This window comes from Phaethon aethereus (assembly GCF_964289735.1).
Source record: "Phaethon aethereus genome assembly, chromosome: 19".
Taxonomy (NCBI): Eukaryota; Metazoa; Chordata; class Aves; order Phaethontiformes; family Phaethontidae; genus Phaethon; species Phaethon aethereus.
The window spans coordinates 1,057,859-1,076,028 of NC_138595.1; the positions used below are offsets into that span (position 1 = coordinate 1,057,859).

Here is an 18,170-nt window from a genome sequence, read left to right on the forward strand (position 1 = left end):
CTAGTGGCCAAGTTGACGGTCATCATAGGTGCTGTATCTCTTCACGTGGATTCGGCGCACTCGGTCACGAAGTTCAAAACCCTCATCATCCTCACTGTGAGATGCCTGGCTTCGGCTCCTGCTTGTTGCTTCCAGCAGAGAATTATCAGGAACCCGTGGTGTTTCATATAGTAAGACATTTAGTGTTTCCTCATAAATTCGTGCCTCAGGGAATTCAACCTACAAAAAACAGCACATGTCCTTTTCCTGATCTATACAGGATAACATGACTGGAACACATATCCATAAGAAAAAAGATACTTGAGCCATAAAAAGACATACACTATAAAGAGAGTAAAACAATTGTAAATGAGAAAGATGAGCAAAGCAGTCTAATTCCTAGTAGAGGATCACTCCCACCACCAGATTGCCTACCTCACCTCGTTTTAGATTGTTCTAGAATGGAACACAGTATTTATGATTCTTGTTCCATTCTCATGTTGGAGCCTGGTCACCTTACCCGAATCACTGCAAGTCAGAAGTTAGGGAAACTCTGTAGATTTATCATGTTAATCATTAGCACATTTTCATGCATGTAACATCTCTTTAGGATGTACTGTGTTTGAAAGCAAGTCTTTAGGTAGCCTTTGCAAAATCAGAGGTAGGAAAACTCAGAAGAATCACTGGAATTGTGAGGAAATCAAGATCGATTGAGTACTGGGAATCTGCACTCCTGCTGAACTTTTTAAGTGTTCCATAGTTTTGCACATAAAAGCACAATGATAATAAAAACGTCATGTTTCTAACCAATGTTTGAGCTCAAGTTTCCATTTCATTAACTTCATCCTATCCATTTCAGTTATTCAAGTTGGGACAGATCAGTTTCATTCTTCTCCTTTTTGGTGTGTATTTTCCAACACTCTGGAGAAATTTATACTCCCAGACACAACCATTTAGTCCAATTACATACAATGATTACATCAGTGCAGTGAAACACAGTACAAAGTAACTGCAATGAAGTAAACTTATGCAGATATAATTAGGAGCAGAATTAGATCTTTACTTCATTTAATTAGAGAAGAATTTAAAGGCATTTACATGCTTTAGGGATACAAAGTCCATCACCTTTAAGATGCACTAGAATACGCATGCTTTCAGAATTACCACTCAGTCTTTCCTTCTTCAAACCTGCTACCTAGTCGTCTTTGAATTCTACTTAGTAGAAATTCTATTTAGTATGCAGCATCTTCTACCAAGACAAGAGCCCGTCCTGCAGCCCCTTAAGCAGCAAGCCACCCTAGCAGTTTCGATGTCACTGACCATCAGTTCCAGTCAATAATCAGCAGAGCTGGTATCAAAGCTTTTCCAATCTATGACATTGCTCGCCCCTAGCAATTTGGCTCAAGTTATATAAAATCTGTATCTTTCTGCAATGTATCAGCAACCTGATTTTTTTTTAAACCATAAGAGATAGATGGGTAAAACTCCATTACCTTGGTTTGCTTCTTCTCTGTAGCGTACACTATAGAGGTACAACAGACTTCAGCAAGTTTCCGACCCTGCCCATAGAAAGACCAGCAGCAGATTTCATCCCCTATGACATCCTTAATGAAAAGAACTCTGCCGTTGAATCGGAGAGAGAGTTTGTCAAACAGCTCTATGTTCTTCAGTAAGTTGTCATCTGAGTTACTGAAACACAGCAACAAAAGAAGGGATAAGGTTTTTGTGGTTTTTTTAACTGGCCATCTCTGCAGAATTTATATGCCTATTCCACCACAGTTTTAAGCATTGATCTAACTGCAGAATACAAGTAAGTAGTGACTCATTGCCATATACTGCCAAGAAAAGAGCGGGCCATAGCCAATTTCAGATACAAGTAAGACCCCCTGATCTCCATGAGCAAACACACCAGCCTTTAGAGGTTATATAATTAATAACAGCAGCACAATTTCCCAAATCATTACATCAACTATCTACAACTATGTCTTGACTGACACTCAAGACGATTAAATCATATGCTAACAGCAGTTCTCTTTAGCTTAGTAACAGCAAAAGTCCAAAGAGTCAATGCATGCTAGAAGGCCAGCTAAAAAGCAAGGTATTCTGAACATAACACTAGTGATGTGCAAATTTCTAGGATGAATACATGATTTAGGAAACCAAGTTTTATTGACAGCCAATGCAAAATAGGATCTTAATTACTTTTCAAAGCAAGGTTTAAATGTTCTAAAGAAAAAAACCCCACATTGTATTACAGCTTTAAAATCAAGTAAAGCTATCAGAAAGAAACTTAAAATTTTAAATATTTTAAACACCACCTCCACGGCAAATCAATGTCCAATTTGTTCACATAAAAAAATAAAAGCCTTACTCCTCTGATTTTAGCTGGAATGCATCTGTATCAAAAATAAGTACTCTGTGCCCCTTTGTCTCTTTTTATAGGTGGCTGGGAAATTATGTACAAATATGTAGAAATTAGTGAACACATTATTGCCTAGACAGCAAAGACAGACTTGCTAGCTTTAACAGTAAAGCTTACTCTCTGCACCAAAAAGCTCAAAGTTCAAACCTTGCTGCCAAGAATCTACCCAGAGACATGACAAGGTACTTTTGTATGCAATAGCGTAACTTTGGCAAGTGGTCCAGGAAGGCTATGAAATACTCGTGAATCAAGACACTGCTAATAAACACAGCTGACTGAGCTTTACATAAAATACTTAGTCTAAGAAGTATTTCTTTTCAGATTTAAATCAAAAAAGCATGATGTGCAACCAGAGAAAACCTTCAGCTTGCAAGAATCATTTGATAAAGCAATCTGGGATTCAGACAGTGACAAGTCCTGGGCTCTGTCAAGTAGCAGAACCGGGAAAGGAATGTAGAAGTCTTCATTATTAGACCACACTGACAACAAAACTGAGAAAGCTCCTTGTATACTGTCGATTAGGAATAATAGATGGAAAAAAAAAAAAAAATCTGCGCTTGCTAGCAGCCAGTGTGGAATTTTAAATAAAGATGCTTCATTTAAACACCATCAAGGCATGCAGATTCATGCGCAAGGAATAATTAGAACCCTACAGCTAGTTGAGATACCAGCACCTCCTGGTATCTAGGATTCTGTTGCTCTCATTACTATTACATTTACATTTCTAGACCCGTGGTGACTAATACGCTATTCTGTGCTTGCTTTAGCATCACTGCTGTAAGCTAAAGGGTAACGCAGGGAAGAGTGCAATATGACTGGCAGATACAGAATGTAGTCTCCTGAAAAACAGGCTGCTCTTCAGCACTCCCGCAGGTAGCATTTCCTGACTACCTGAAATATCACGATTGTTAGAATCCATCTCTCTGACACATAGACGATCAGTTTGTCTAGAGAAAAAAGCTTCCAAGATTGCATCTCAGGCCTGAAAACGCCTGAAATGAGGATTCTGCATAGCATAAAGGATTGCTCACATCGCTCCAGTGACTGGTTTGGGAAAATCCAAAGCCATTCTGATAGCATCATAACAAAGGTATCATGACAGTTACAACATAAACCTTAATAAAGAGTGTTACTTTATATAGGAGGAAAGCCAGTAAATTCTTGCCCTGGCCCTATCTGGGTTGTTCCGGAGCAGAACAGATACTTTCCTTTGTAACCACATAACTTATTCATTTAGAGGCACTGGAAGCACTAGAACATCAAGAATTTCTGGAGGGCAGAGTAAAAGAGTGCTGGCAGAGGTATACACAGACTCAAAAGTAAAGCTAAACTGACCAGGCAGGGATCATGGCTGCATTAGCTTTGCATTTACGAGGTAACGCTCTGGTTACAAGTTTGTGCTGCATTACCTAAGTTACATCTAGTTTCAGCCAATATTAATAGCCTCATCGTTCTCATCTCTTGTCCTTTGCTTCTGTTCATCTTTCCCACACAACTGAACTGTACACTAGACTTCAACACATACAGTTTGTTGTGTTCTTCCCCCACTTAGAGTCACATAAATCAAAAATAACCACACTCAAATCCATAGAAGAGCACTGTTGTAATCAAAAAATTAAAAAAAAAAAAAAACCCAAACCAACCAAGTTAGGTCGTATCACATCTTCCTCCACTCCCATAGTGAAAGGGAAACTTTCCCATTACAGTGGGGAAAAAACTGACATACCTGGTATAGGAGTACTTGTTGTTGCTTCTATTATAGAGCAGCTTAACAACGGGCTATTGGGAGAGAAAGAAAAAAGGCAGAGAAGGTAAGTTCTGTGTCTGGATACATTTCAGAAAAATTCAGTTTCTCACTAGATAGTTGTGGAAAAGCAGTTACTTTCATTGATGATTCTATCAGTCTCTCTTCTTCTTTTGGAGATGTGATAATAGGGATGCTACAGACAGGTTCATACAAGTCTTTCTTGTCCTGTTTTAAAGAAAGAAGAGAGAGAGGACAAACTCAAGAGAGGTAAATGCTAAAGCTAACATCTGCTGCTGCTGTCTTCTCCATCCCCTCCAGCCATGTTCCCAAATCCTGTGATGCAAAGGAAAAGCTCTGCGTTGCTATAGTAACCACACAGCATTATGTTGATCTGCAAACCAGAAATACAGTGGAGAGATTTCTCATCGCCAGAAGGCAGCGGTAATTGAAATACTGGGATGCAGGTGGATGTCCTTCTTAGCTATAGCAAGGACTCTGAGCTCAAGTCATATTTGATTTAAGTGGGTTTATTATTCCATCCTTTTTTGAAGAAAAGGAAAGTAAGAGTTTGCACTAGTTTTAATCAACTCAAAACACTGCAGTATGTAAGAACATCAGCCACTGTGAACTGAACATTTGGCAAGAACAGCATGTCACCAAAACGGACTTCAGCCCCTTGTGATACAAAAGCAACAATCAAGAGCGTGTAGCACAGTCTGTGACTCCAGATTTCTCATACAGCAAATTAAGGAAAGCTCAATAGCTAATAGGAAAGCCTTAGAACATTTTGTTTTTAGAAGAAAGGTTTAAATTCCAAACCAGAAGGAAAATTGTCAGTGTGGCTTCGCATTTCCTTCAGCGGATAGAAGCAGTATACTGAACCTAGTATGTAAGGCATTTCTAAATTACTAAGTTTTGTCCCGCAGACAATATTCATTTCACAATCTTAAGACTAATAATAAGTTATATATATTGCATCTTGGCTAACCTTATTAGAAAGTTGGCAGAACAAGCTGATTTCAAACAGCTGAACTTCTAGGGACTAGTAAAATGAATAAAGCTACTATGAGCTTACATATTTGCAAAGAGTAGTAGTAAACCGATACAAAGAAAAGTCCTTAAAGTAATCAGCGCTTACCATATAGTTCTTTTTCTACATTAGGATTCAAACTTAGGAAAAAAGTAACCACATTTTCAAAGATTCAAACCCATTCTGCCTATAAATAGTATCTAATTAGGAGTGACATAACTTGGGGAAAATTTAGACAAGTGCCATAAGGGCATTTAAAACATATGTTCAAAATAATCATGTTTATTCAATCAGTGTCCTTTAAATTTCTGGGTTTTATTTCATTTCACACAAGAGGAACTAATTCAGTATTTCCTAAATAAAATTTAAAAAATAGAAACAGGAAAGAACCAGTCCCTCTATTTAAATGACAAATTGTGAATACAGCTTCTACTTCACTCACCCTCCTGGCATCCCTGTTAAGTAGAAAAGTGCTACTATCCCCATTCTGAGGGGGCAGCTGGACAACTGAATGGAAGCAGAAAGGGAAACGATTTACTCATCACCATACCGGACATTTCCAAAATGACAGGAACTCATATCTACATCTTCCACATTCTAGACTCATATAATCTAACCAGGGGACAATCTTTCTCTTCTTACAAAGAAATAGCCCCTTTGATAATGCAACTACCTCACTAATTGCACTAAATGCCTTCAGAGCACAGGCTCCTGTGGCCTGGAAGGCTGTGCTACAGTAGTACATGGGTCTGAAAACATTTCCAGGGAGATCATACACCAAACTTCATCTCTTATTCAAAGCACTGCAGAATCTCAGCTGTGATACAGAGCAAGGATAACTACGGCTTTGACAAACATACTGGATATGATCTTAGAACTTATCTGACTGCAGTCTCGTTTTCTCTCCGGCTGTCTTGTACATCTAAGACTTGATGCCAGCTCTAAGGCCATGAAATACTCTCTCAAGTTGTCTTAAGTAAATTGTATAAGTGAAACACCCACAAAAAACTTTACAGGCTACTTCTATTTCTTACCTGCAGGGCTGCTTGGCACATGTCCACTAAGCCCTGAATAAGATAATATTTGGCTTCTGCCATCAACTCTTTGATCTCCTGCCTGTGTTTTGGAAGTGCAATTGTGTCGTCTCGGAGATAGTTTAAAATTGTTCCGAAGTGCTTCCCACAACGGTCTATAAGGATCCAGCCTGAAAAATAACCATCACATCATTTCAATCACCTCAACACTAGGGGGCAAGAAAAAGCTCCTCGGAGAGGTTAAATAAGCCTAATGTTTCCTGAAACTGCACTTGATACTTCTCCCATTTCATTCAGTGGAAGTACTCGACTGACTTTAGGCAAATTGAATTTTGTTACAGAACAGAAACTGACAGTGGAACCACTTCTTTGGTACCTCCCGCATGTTCTCACCACTTTCCAGCACGCCAAAAGAAAAGCTTCAAGCTAAAAATATTCATCTTCCTATCACAAGACACTAAAATTGCTGCAGGAACCTGACTGCGCTGTATCGCTTTATCAGTCAGTGGGCTGCCTGACCAAAATTATTATCTGTGCTTCGTCTTTTCTGTATTAGGTTCTGATTAAAAGAATGGACCTTTTAATCTATGATAGGAAGTCACCACTTTACATCTGTTTAACTGACTGTCCAAGCCATTCAAAAAAATGGACCTTAAAAAAAGCTTATTGTTAGGTAGGTTGCTTCTTTTATTCAGAGGCTTCTCGGATTCCCAGCAAAATGTGGGTGCGCTATATTTGTACAGGAATAAATGTAGTAACTGCTGCTGGAGTGTAATGCTAAGCAATTAGAAACTAAGAACACCAAGGAAAGACTAGAAGAGAAAATTCACAAATGTTCACAAGTAGATTTGGGCTAAGTTCTGTGGTCTAACAAGAAGGATTTGGCAGTTTTCCAACCACAGCTTCTTCTGGTTTTCGAAGTTAAAGAGAAAGAAATGTTCTGAAGATGCTAAAAGGCAGACTAGCCCAGAAAACCCAGTATGGGAAAAAGGCTGCTCTAGTCTCCAAACAGGGGCAAAGAACAGAACAGAGACAGATCAGGAGGGAGGATACAGCACAGGAAACAGTAGTAGACAGACAGTTCTTGCAATTTTAAAACATCCCTGAATTCACATTCATTAGGAAACAGGATGTCTGACTTGCTGGCAAACAATAGCAATGTAGGACTCACACAGGCAGAAGGCTTAATACAGCGCCAAACCCTTTCCATAATGTGGAAGTGTTATTTTGGGACCTAGGTACAGAAAACAACATAGGAAAGTAAGCTAAACCACTGCTAGATTCTCCAGCTGTAGCTGTCAGAACATGAACCTCATCCTCTATTCAGGCTGAGGCTGTTATACAAAACTGCTGGACTAAATGGATTTAGTTGTATGTAACACTCAGCAAGATCCAGCCTACTCAAAGGGAACTTGGTTTAAATGATATGCAAAATCCACAAGGATTTGTTTCAGTTTAAGCAAAAACACCGTTGTGCATCAAGTTTAAGCTGATGTAATCTGGGCATGCGGAAGAGCTTTTGCATATGAGTGTTCAGAAACAGCAAGAGGTTAAATACTTGCCAACCTCTCTCAGCCTCTTCTCCACAGCACCACAACCCCCATTCCTAAAGTATCATTTTGCCTTGGACTACTAGAGAGAGGAAAATGAAAGTACTCGTAGCCATTGCTGATACTGGTCTTCTTACTTGCTCTACTCTCTATAACTTATTATGGATTTTTATAATGCTAATATTCAGTGTCCAGCAGGAGGGGACATACTCCTTGACTGATGGCTAAATACTGTCACAGCATCGTAAGCCACAAGTGGAACACGCTACTGGGAGGAGGGAAAAAAGAATTTTCAACATAACAAGCAAGGTTATTCTGAGTTTTAAAGATGAAAAATGAATGTCCCTCCCCACATACACGTTTTGAATGATGCCACTACATGACACGACATAAACAACAACCCACATACTGTCTGTTCAGTCTTTGTAACACCATCAACAATCTGCATACCAGCTGTGACCGTAGGAAAGAGAACCAGTCCTCCCGCTAGTTAATTTTAGTAACAAAAGAACACATTTTGATAAACCTCAGAGGATTGTTAGCACCAATGGGAGCAGGCTGCCTAATGTTCCAAGCTATTTTTGGAACATATCTTTCCCTACATCCTTAACTGAGTGTAGTCTTAAGATATTTAAAAAACCTCCACCAAATCCAGTTGTTTTACAAAATTCTCAACAACAGAAGACATTCCCTTACCTTCCTTGTCTGTGAGCACTTCCATTCTGCCGCTGAACATGGCCTTAAGCATTGTGTCGTGCCTGGTCAGAACTTGTACGGTAGTGTAATATAAAGAGCCCCCAACATTTAGTCGCACATACTTGTTACCAAGGCTGCCCCCTTTGAAGCTGCAAGTTTTGGGCTTGGGCCCTGCAGCTGGACAAAGGGTGGTGGTTAGACACGTGTCCCCCGACATCTCCTTCTGTAGGTAGATGACAACCCTGCAGAGCGTGGGCTTGATGGATTCCGCCGTGATTGGTGAAGAGTCACGAGTCACCAGATGAGGACAGCAAGGCAAAAGCGGTCATAACCATGGGGCCCTTTAAACAGAAATGCATAAGATCAATGCAGAAGGCTGGAGTTTCCATTTACAACAAAAACATGCAGCCCATGATAAAGACAATGTACTTTTCAGTAGATTCCTAAGGACACATCTACACACATTCTGACAAAACAAGATTTAACTGTTCTTCTTACAACATATAGAGCAATACAATGGTTGCTCAGCACTGTACAGTTGCATTACTGTTAGTGAGACATGCTAAACTTTTCTGGGCTTCCTGTTATTTTGTCTTCAGCCAACACTACAAACACCATACAATACCACAGTCCAAGTTTAAAAGCTAGCTGGAATCCCACTCCCTCCCAACTTCCCAAAAGAACGCAACTCCCTTTTTTTGTGCAGAGCTGAAACACAGCAGAAGAACTTTCTGTCCTTCCGTCAGCTGGGGTGTGTAGCTACACCTGTGGGGTTTGTTGTTGGTTTGTTTTTTAACTGGAGACATTTACAAATGTCTCTTCAACTGCCTCAACACTGAAACGTTGGACCACAATGTTCTATTTCCTGGCAACACCTTTCATTCAAAACTCTTCTTCCTCAATCCTGGAATGCTGAGCAGTCGACGTAGTTTTAATTAAAAAAAAAAAAAAATTAACACCACCACCACCACCCTGCCACATATGTCCAGTCTTTGGAACAGTTGTCTCAACTAAAAAGCCAGCTAGATATTCACTGCTTCTTTCTCTCCCCAGTCTCACGATGCTTTTATTTCCATTGACAATAAGCTCAAAATGGAACCAAACAAATAAAAGAATGAAGCTCTGTCTAATGTGCCAGATATGAAGTTCTTTAACCGGAAAAGTACAAATACAAGTTTCTTACCTATCCTTCCTCTAATAATTATTGTTCTCAAAAACACTTTGCTGTCGGTCTTTTTCTTTTTGTTGTTTCTTTTTTTTAAAAAAAAAAACAACCAAAAATATGTATTATGGTCATGGTGTTATACAAGAAGTTAATTACTCAAACAAAGCAGCTATGGGTTACAGAGAAATCCGTCAGAAACTGTCCAAGCATTGCAAGTAACACAATTCCTCCTAACCAGTCACAGCCGTTTACTATAATCTGCTACGAATAAGTAAATCAAGACTAGAAGCAACTGCACCTCGTCTTGCAGCTAAGACCTTTGGTAACAACAGAAATATGCCTTAGGTCTTTACGCTTGTCATCGAAGTCCTGCCTTGCTTTAGCCCCTCAGCAATCCCTTCTTCAGAACAGAAGCATGTTTGTAAAGACAGCCAGCCCGATCCTGTAACGACAGGGAAATCCAGACGCAAACTGAGCTCTCCAACATCAACAGCAAACCCAACATATTAATTGGAATCGAGTTTTCAGTCAGTTCTACCACTTTACTTACTTCTCTGACCAAGCAGAACGAAGCTAAATGTGAGCAGAATCCCCTACACAGCCAATCCAAGTAGGAGTCGGTACTATTACTCTAAGGTGTTCGTTAACTAATAAGCTAGGAAGCTTTTGCTGTAAACAGTAATGTAACCTTTAATTACCCCCATTAACGCAAGAGAAAATTTTTTACGTCCCTTCCTTCCTGCCTTGTGTGGGAGGCAAGAGGAGGACTGCAGAACCATAACACAAGAGCTCGGACATCGCATCAGGAAATGGTCCCTGAACTTCCATAAAAAGGAATAACCTTAACGGCTCAAGGGGGAAATAACCCAAACACACCCCCCCACCCCCGCGCAGAACCGCTTGCAAATGGGGCGCGCTCCTGGCCTAGCCTCTCCGGCCCCTTGCTGGCTTGTACCAAAGGGTCCTCTCGGTTCCTCGGCAGCCCGGGAGCGGTGGGGTGCAAAGCATGGCAGAGCGGGGGCTGCCGCCCCGCTAAGCCGGGGCTGCGCGGCGGGTCCTGCCCGAGGCGGAGGGAGCGCGGCCGTGCCGCAGCACGCACCGGAGCCTTACGCAGCTGGGGACGGCAGCGCGTGCGGAGAGGGGGCTGCGCCTGCCGGGCGCCGCCTCCCCTCCCGCTCAGGCGGGCGGCGCGCTTCCCCGCGGGCCCGTCCGGCACCTGGAAAAGCAAACAGAGACTGACCCAGCAGCGGGGCGGCTGCCGCAGGAGGCCCGGCCCCGCCCGCGGCCACCGCTCGCGACGCGGCCGAGACGCACGCACCGCCCCGCGTCCCCTGCGGCCGCCCACGCCTGCAGCCGCGGCGATAGGCGGCCCGGGAGAGCCGCGGCCGCCCCACAGCCCTGGGAGCGGCGGTCCCGGCGCTCACCCGCCCGTGGCCGCCGCACCGCCGCGGCCCCCGGTGAGCTCATTTCCTCCGCGCTCCGCTGGGAACCGGCAACCCGGAAGCACTTCCTGCCGCCGACTGCAGCGCCCAGCGTGCCCCGCGGCGCCGCCGGGACTGCAGCGCCCAGCGTGCCCCGCGGCAGGCGCGAGTTGTCGCCGTGGCAGCCGTAGGTGCTGTGAGGTGATCGGGCCCTCGGAGGCCGCGGGTCTCGTCGGGGTCGGTCGCGGCGCCCAGAGCGCCCCGGGGCCTGTGGGGGGGGTGCCGCGCCTGCGGCACGAGGGGTGCCCCGCTCCTGTCAGCGCCGACGCTCTCCCCCGCGCCAGTGCGGGGCTGGAGATGGCGCAGGCGGCGCTGGGCGCGGCGGGCCTCCACTTCGACGAGCTGAACAAGCTGCGGGTTCTGGACCCCGAGGCGGCGCAGCAGACGGCCCAGCTCCGCGAGGAGTGCAGGGCCTTCCTGGACAGTAAGTCGGGCACGGCGGCTCCCCGCGCGCCACGAAAGCCGCAGCCGCCTCGCTGGGAGCCAGGCCGGTACCTGCCCGGACAGCGCCGTTTCTGACGAGATGTAGCCGGAGTAGTACCGCGTCTGGGCCTCTGCCAGCTGGGCTAAGCACTCCCCAGTAGCTCGGAGACGCTTAAGGGCTTTTCTCTTTTCCTGCCCCTTTTGTAGCCTATCTGATAGCAAGGGAAATCTTAGCATGTACCCGTTTACAGTAATCCCTGAAAATAAAGCTGCGTCTAAAAAATACATCATATAGTAGAAGCATTAGCCTTTAGGGGTGTTTTGAATATTACCTAACAATTTTTTTCTTTGCAGAAATAGTAGAATTTCAAAAAATAGTGGGTAGCTTAATTGAACTTGTTGATCAACTGGCAAAAGCTGCTGAAAATGAGAAGATGAAGGTACTGTGCATTTAATTACTGACTTGTCACGTACTCTGCTCTGTACTGTGCGTGAAAAACCAGGTGTCTCCTTCCTTTCACAGCATAAGCAAGCTTTTTCTGTCAGTATCGTACCGGCATTTCCCTGATAGCTAAGATCTGTATGTTTGCAATATGAAAGCCTGGGCTTTTCAATTGATCATTAACATCTAGAAGACTTTTACAGGCACGCTCAGTGTCATACTACGCCTGCATTTAACAGTCCTCCTGTTGCTGCTTATCTATATATTTGCACATAAATGGAACATGTATTGTTTTAATCACTCCTTCTACTAGTAGACCTTTGTCCTCAAGAGGCAGGAGAGGCTCTGTGAGGAGGAGGAAGAGAAGGGCTTTCTAAAGACCTTCCTCAAGATGAGTGAATAGCTCTGTAATTATCTTTGAAATTTTCTTTATTTATCTCTATGTGTCACCAAGTGGTGTGGGGTTTTTCCATGTTATTGTGGAAATAGAAATTAATATTTAACGCAATTGTAGGTAGTGACTTTTTTCCTTATTTTTTCTGGGGAAAAAATTATAGCAGAGCTTATCTATTATCTGTAGGACCAGTCACCAGTGACCAGTTTGTATTTCCAGAGGAGTTGGTGACTTTTGTTTCAGGCTGTTATGAACACCTGGAGTTTGAAGGAAGTCTCAAATACCTTCATCTGCGCAACCTCTACAGCAACTGTTTGCGTCTTCCACCAACCATTCAGTGTTAAAATGTCACCCTCCTTTACTGTTAGCGTGTCTGAAACACATCAAAATCAACCTGCTGGTAGTGAAAGAGGTTAGAAAAATAAAAAAAAATCCCAATACAATTTCATGACTGACCATCCTCTTTTGACAGGCCATTGGTGCACGAAATCTGCTGAAAACTATAGCAAAGCAGAGAGAAGCTCAGGAACAGCAACTTCAGGCTTTAATAGCTGAAAAAAAGATGCAGCTGGAAAGGTAAGTTTTCTATTAAATACTTTTGGGGCATTATGTAGGCTGGAAAGCCAATCTCACCATCTGTGCTCGGCAGCAGGACACTGTCTAAGCTTGTACACACAATCCATCTGCAGTGAAGGTGTGCCTTGCTGCACAAAGCTCTTGTAAAACCATGCGGAGCCACAGGCCTAGGGTTAGCTTGTGGCCCTGTCTGCCACTCCTCAAGAAGGTTCATCTCTGATAACTTGGTGGCTAAACAAACACAGGTGGGCATGAGATCATGCAGTTGAAGAAATTAATAAAATTGTAATACAGCACCACGTGTCTGACTGGTAAAGGCACTTTAGAACTGCAAAGTCTAACTCAGGCAGCCATTGCTTTACAGGTGACTGACAGACGCAGCCTAACTTCCCTTCACCACAGACCAGTGAGCGTTGTACCAAACCATCTGACATGGGCTGGATGTAGCTGCTGGTAACCATTTTTTTTTTTCTTTCAGATACCGAATAGAGTACGAGACTCTGTGTAAAATTGAAGCAGACCAGAACGAATTCATTGACCAATTCATTTTTCAGAAATAGATGATTTTAAGATAAAAACAAACTCACTTGGAAACTTGACCATTCCAGAATCTTGAGAATTTAAAAAATATGCAATTTCTCACTGTGCGTGAATGAATAGATGGTTTGTACAAATGGAAGTGTCTTTTAATTCAGTGTGAATTACCCTAGAAGTGGCAATAAGGAGGGCTTTCTAACAGATGTAAAGACTGTTCTGTCCTTTGATTTTATAAAAGTTTTGTACAGTCAGTAGTTCTAATTCAAATTATAGTTGAATTAATACTACTGTTGCTATGTTATGTCTCTCACTTTTTGAATTGTACAGCTCTTTTGAAGAAATCAGGAAATAAATTATTGTTTTCAGACTTTCTGGATATACCAGAATTAGTTGCTTCTGCTAGGTTATTTTTGAGCTTGAGAGTTTACAACTTCCTAGACCGTCATAATGATTTTCCTGTGTGTAGTATTTTTCATGTCTGTAAAGACAAAACATACAATCAGCAATAACTTGTATCTCTGTTGACCAGATTATCTCTATGGAGATAAGAAGAAAACCCAGAAATTCACAATTAACAGAACGGATCAATTGCAGACACACAAAAAAGCAGAAAATATGGCAGAATTAAGAACTTTAAACTACGCCTGAGGTATGTCTGTACAGGTAGTAATATTGTAGTAGAATTCCTTCATGGGTGTTATTAGTGATAGAACTGCAAACTGATGAGACAAACCACACTAAGCATACAGTGACACCAGGAGTATATAAAAAACTAGCAGTACAAATGTGACATTTAAAAAGTGAATGCCTGTGATCTAAAATCAAACCTCATGTTGAAGTGCAAATAGATGCATTTTATTTCTGTCTTTAGGCAACGAAATATGGAAATGTTGGCCTTTTTCAAAGCCTGTGGAAGGTTTAAATTTTATACCAGTGAAGTCCTGAAATATATAGGCAGTGACTGAGAAGCCTTCCTGGGGAGCTGTAATTTACACAAGTCTCCAAGTTTGATTCTTGCAGATCACATTGAGAACTCAAAAAGAAACCCAAAAAAACCCCCAACAAAAAACCCAAACCACCAGCCCAGAATTTCTGTCAGTAGTAGGTTTAATTTACTGTAACTTGTGCATATATTTACTGTGTGAACTATCTACGATCTCATGGTCATTATTTTAAGTCCCTTTTAGTCATTCCCTTAAGAAGATTAAACACAGTTTAATGTGTTTTGTTATTTATTTCCATACTAGAAGTGATTTCATGGAAGACAGCAATTTACAAATCCTTGTTTACAACTCTTGAAGTACTTCAAAATCCTCTGGGAAGTATGCCTCATTGTCAAACTAAGTTCACTTTAAGCATTCAGAAATGCAGATTTTTGCACATTTATCACTGATCAGATATTTACAATCAATCAAAACTGAAGCAAAGGAAGGTGACATTTTAAGGGGAGGGGTGAGGAAGCTAAGGATTACTCTGATTTGAAATGCTTCAAAAGCATAGCTTTGCACATTTGTATATAATCAGTTACAGATTTTGCAGAACACACTCTTGGAAAAAGGGGACTTGAAAGAAAAGTATCAGCTGCAGTCATCGTCGTCCCCATTACACCGTTACATACCAAATGGTTAAAAGTTAATTCTCCTATTGGTGATGCACCGCCCAACACTGACAGTGGGAGAGGAGCAAGGTCCCTCCACCTGCGTGTGCCCAGAAACCATGGGGAACTGCTAGTACGAGCTTCTGCCAAAGCTGGTGCTGATTAAAGGAGAGCTGAATGCTCGAACCGATTCAGTTTTCTTGCAGGAGCCAGATGCTCTGGTAGTAGCTGTTGCAGCCAACAACAGGAGACAGATGTTTGTCCCAGAGGACTATGTCAGCACAGGGTATGAATCAAAACCAGTATGAGCGTCGTGTGTACAACTGTTATAGTGGGTTACTTCCTTTTCCTTTTCTCCACGTGGTTATAATGGGGGTTGTAGAGCATGGTAAAAAGAATCAGAAGTGGTATCAGCAAGTATGGCAAATAGACAGATAGCAGAATTAGGCGCTCATGTTGTGTCTGAGGTCCCAAATGCTCAGACTTTGAGAAATCGTGAAACAGGATATGCGTGAGGATAGCAAACAAAGTTGTAGCTACGTGGGTGGAGTAGATAATTGCAGGAGTCCTTATCCATTTGCAGCCACCTGTATAGAAGCAAAAAGGGAACACTGTTGAAGTGTTCTGAAACAAGCAGAAATCAGTGGCTTTTAAATTAACAGAACATTAACCGCTGTATCTCTGACAGGATAAGCCGTAAGTCATACAAGATAGGTAGTAAGAAAAAACGTACCAGTAGCAACCCAGGAAAATTATCTACCTTTATGGCCATTTTAGAACAAGGGTGTGATCGTAAAAGTTTTAAAGTAACAAAATGAGTACACAGGCTTGACCCAAACTTTATCTACCTTGGAAGCATGCCAGATGTCAAGCACTGGTTCCATGTAAATGTCTGCAGTGGCAAAGGGCCTGTAGTCACGGTGTTTGTTTCTGACAGGCCTTATTCTGTGCTGCTTTGTCAGATAAAACTCACCATGAAAATAGCACAGCGCTCCGCATGGTACATCCCTATAGTTGCTTAAGACTGATAAATAAACTTTCTCTGCTGTACAAAAGCAAGCGTTAGGCAGAAATGCTGCACAGGACATATTCTTACACTTGTTCCATACCAACCTTTTAAGAAGGCGTACACTGCAACGGGGAAGAAAGGCATTTGTAAGAAGGCTTCGCAATATATAAACGCCTTAAACCACTCTGGGGGCTGGAGCATCATGGGGTCTCTAAAGGTGGCTGCATACCACTGCAACAACTCTGTCAGCTAAAAAAAAAAGAACACCACATTAATACACAGAACGTCAGCTGCAACGGGAAAAATTGAGACCCGCATCTGGCAGTCAGACGAAGCCATCGCTGCAGTGGGAAAAACAAGTGATCTCGTCTTGGTACGCAAGGCCTCAGGATGCAACTTAGTTTTAACAGGGACTACGTGTCTGCAGTCTTTAAAGTGATGAACCCTTTCCATTAAGTATATATTAAACTTGCACTACTGGCAATTTTAGGATTACTACAGCATTCAGTGCAGTTGCTTTCCAAATGACATTTCTGAAATGTCATTTCTTACCAGAAAAAAAACCCCACCCAAATTACAGAAGACCTGCACCTTGACATTAGTAGACATTGAAGAACTCTCGCATTTTCCTCTTTCTCACCCTCCTATTGCCAGCTGAGGTGGGCCCCATCTTGCAAATACCTTTAGGCACTTGCTGTGTCTAACCGGCAGGTGTGGCCCCAGCCAGGCCTCACCAAGCTAAGGGGAGTCTGGGGCCTCGTTCAGTCGGGGAGCGTGTCGTTAGATCACAAGGTTCGTCACTGGCTGCCGCTGCTCAAACAGCTTGATGTAAGAATTTTGGCTTGGCAAGTTCAATTAGTTTCCATGACAGAAATGTAAATTCCAGCATGGCCTTAAGTTGGACTTTGAACGGAGAGATATGTATTGAGATTTGCTAGTTAACTATTAATTAAAAATGGTTTCTATAATGGAGTAATTCTACATGCAATTCTAATGGCAAAAATCAAGTTCACTAATTGTAAACCTCATATAGGAAGTTTACGGCTGATGTCATCCTGATGACAAGACTTGAACTGATTATCTTCTATCCAGCTGTTATTTTAATTTACTTTATTATGTTTATTGTCTTCTATAATTTTATTCAAAGCCCAGCAAACCAGAAATTTTTACTAATAAATTTGGTTGCTAGTGTGCCTGCTTCCACAGCGGTAACAATTCCCTTTTGCGGGTTGGGCAGGAGGACAAGCAAAAATCAGGATCACGGGGTGACCAAGGTGGCGACAGTCAGATCCAGGGGGGCTGTGGCGGCGTGTCAGCGCTGCCGGCATCCTCCGGGCGCTGACGTGACAGGTAGGGCAGCAGGTACCTCCCTACGCAAACCGGTTATTCTGCCGGTTTGCCTTCCCCGCCAAACGCCCGGCGCGCCAGGCGGGGGAGCTTGTCACCCGCGCCAGCCGTTCATCGGCGGCTGAACGGCGCAGCCCGCGGACATCCCGCTTACAAATTGGAAGGAAGAAAAATCAGCCACCGCTGCTAAAGGTGCTGGTGAACAGTCGCCCTGCTGTCCTTCCCAACCGATGCCTTGACCGAAAACGTGAGTCAGCGTGGAGGCCGCGAGCACTGCACGCGTGTCAAATACTGTTCCGTTCTAGGAAATTTACTGCAGCTTCTTCTTCCCCCTCACGTGTCTACCTGCCAGATTTTGTAAAAAACGCCACAGGATCCGTTAAATCAAGGGAAAGGCCCCGCGTACATTCGCTCTCTTCCCAACCCCTCGCACCGAACAAGCCCCGGCCCCGGCGGCCCCGGCGGCCCCGGCCCCCCGCCCCGCCCCGGCGGCTGCTCACGGCTCGCGGGTGGAGGCCGGCGGGCAGCAGCAGCTGCAGGTCGACCAGCAGCGTCAGGGGGATGTGCGAGAGGAAGTAGAGGGCGAAGAGCCGCTCACGCCAGCGCGGGCCCGCCGCCATCGCCATCGCCGCGCCCGCCCCGGCACCGGCCCGCCGGCCCCGGGCACCGCCCCCGCCGGCCCCGGGCACCGCCCCCGTCGGCCCCGGGCACCGCCCCCGCCGGCCCCGGGCACCGCCCCCG

General features: G+C 43.5%; 3 protein-coding genes across 3 annotated transcripts; 1 reads left to right on the forward strand and 2 right to left on the reverse strand.

Annotated features, from left to right (window-relative positions):
- On the reverse strand, window positions 1-8,675 carry TNFAIP1 (TNF alpha induced protein 1; the record flags this gene model as incomplete). The annotated part of the gene is made up of 6 exons (XM_082008442.1): window positions 1-219; window positions 1,473-1,668; window positions 4,128-4,180; window positions 4,284-4,373; window positions 6,213-6,382; window positions 8,459-8,675. The coding sequence occupies 6 exons, from the start codon at window positions 8,673-8,675 to the stop codon at window positions 1-3; spliced, it is 945 nt and encodes a 314-aa protein (XP_081864568.1).
- A 2,726-nt stretch (window positions 8,676-11,401) lies between these two features.
- Window positions 11,402-13,753, forward strand: IFT20 (intraflagellar transport 20; the record flags this gene model as incomplete). The annotated part of the gene is made up of 4 exons (XM_082008518.1): window positions 11,402-11,528; window positions 11,882-11,967; window positions 12,836-12,939; window positions 13,418-13,753. The coding sequence occupies 4 exons, from the start codon at window positions 11,402-11,404 to the stop codon at window positions 13,497-13,499; spliced, it is 399 nt and encodes a 132-aa protein (XP_081864644.1). The 3' UTR covers window positions 13,500-13,753.
- A 1,656-nt stretch (window positions 13,754-15,409) lies between these two features.
- Window positions 15,410-18,070, reverse strand: TMEM97 (transmembrane protein 97; the record flags this gene model as incomplete). Its single annotated transcript, XM_082008541.1, has 3 exons — window positions 17,930-18,070; window positions 16,187-16,331; window positions 15,410-15,660 (listed from the first exon to the last, which is right to left on the reverse strand). The coding sequence occupies exons 1-3, from the start codon at window positions 18,053-18,055 to the stop codon at window positions 15,410-15,412; spliced, it is 522 nt and encodes a 173-aa protein (XP_081864667.1). The 5' UTR covers window positions 18,056-18,070.
- Window positions 18,071-18,170: the final 100 nt, after the last annotated feature.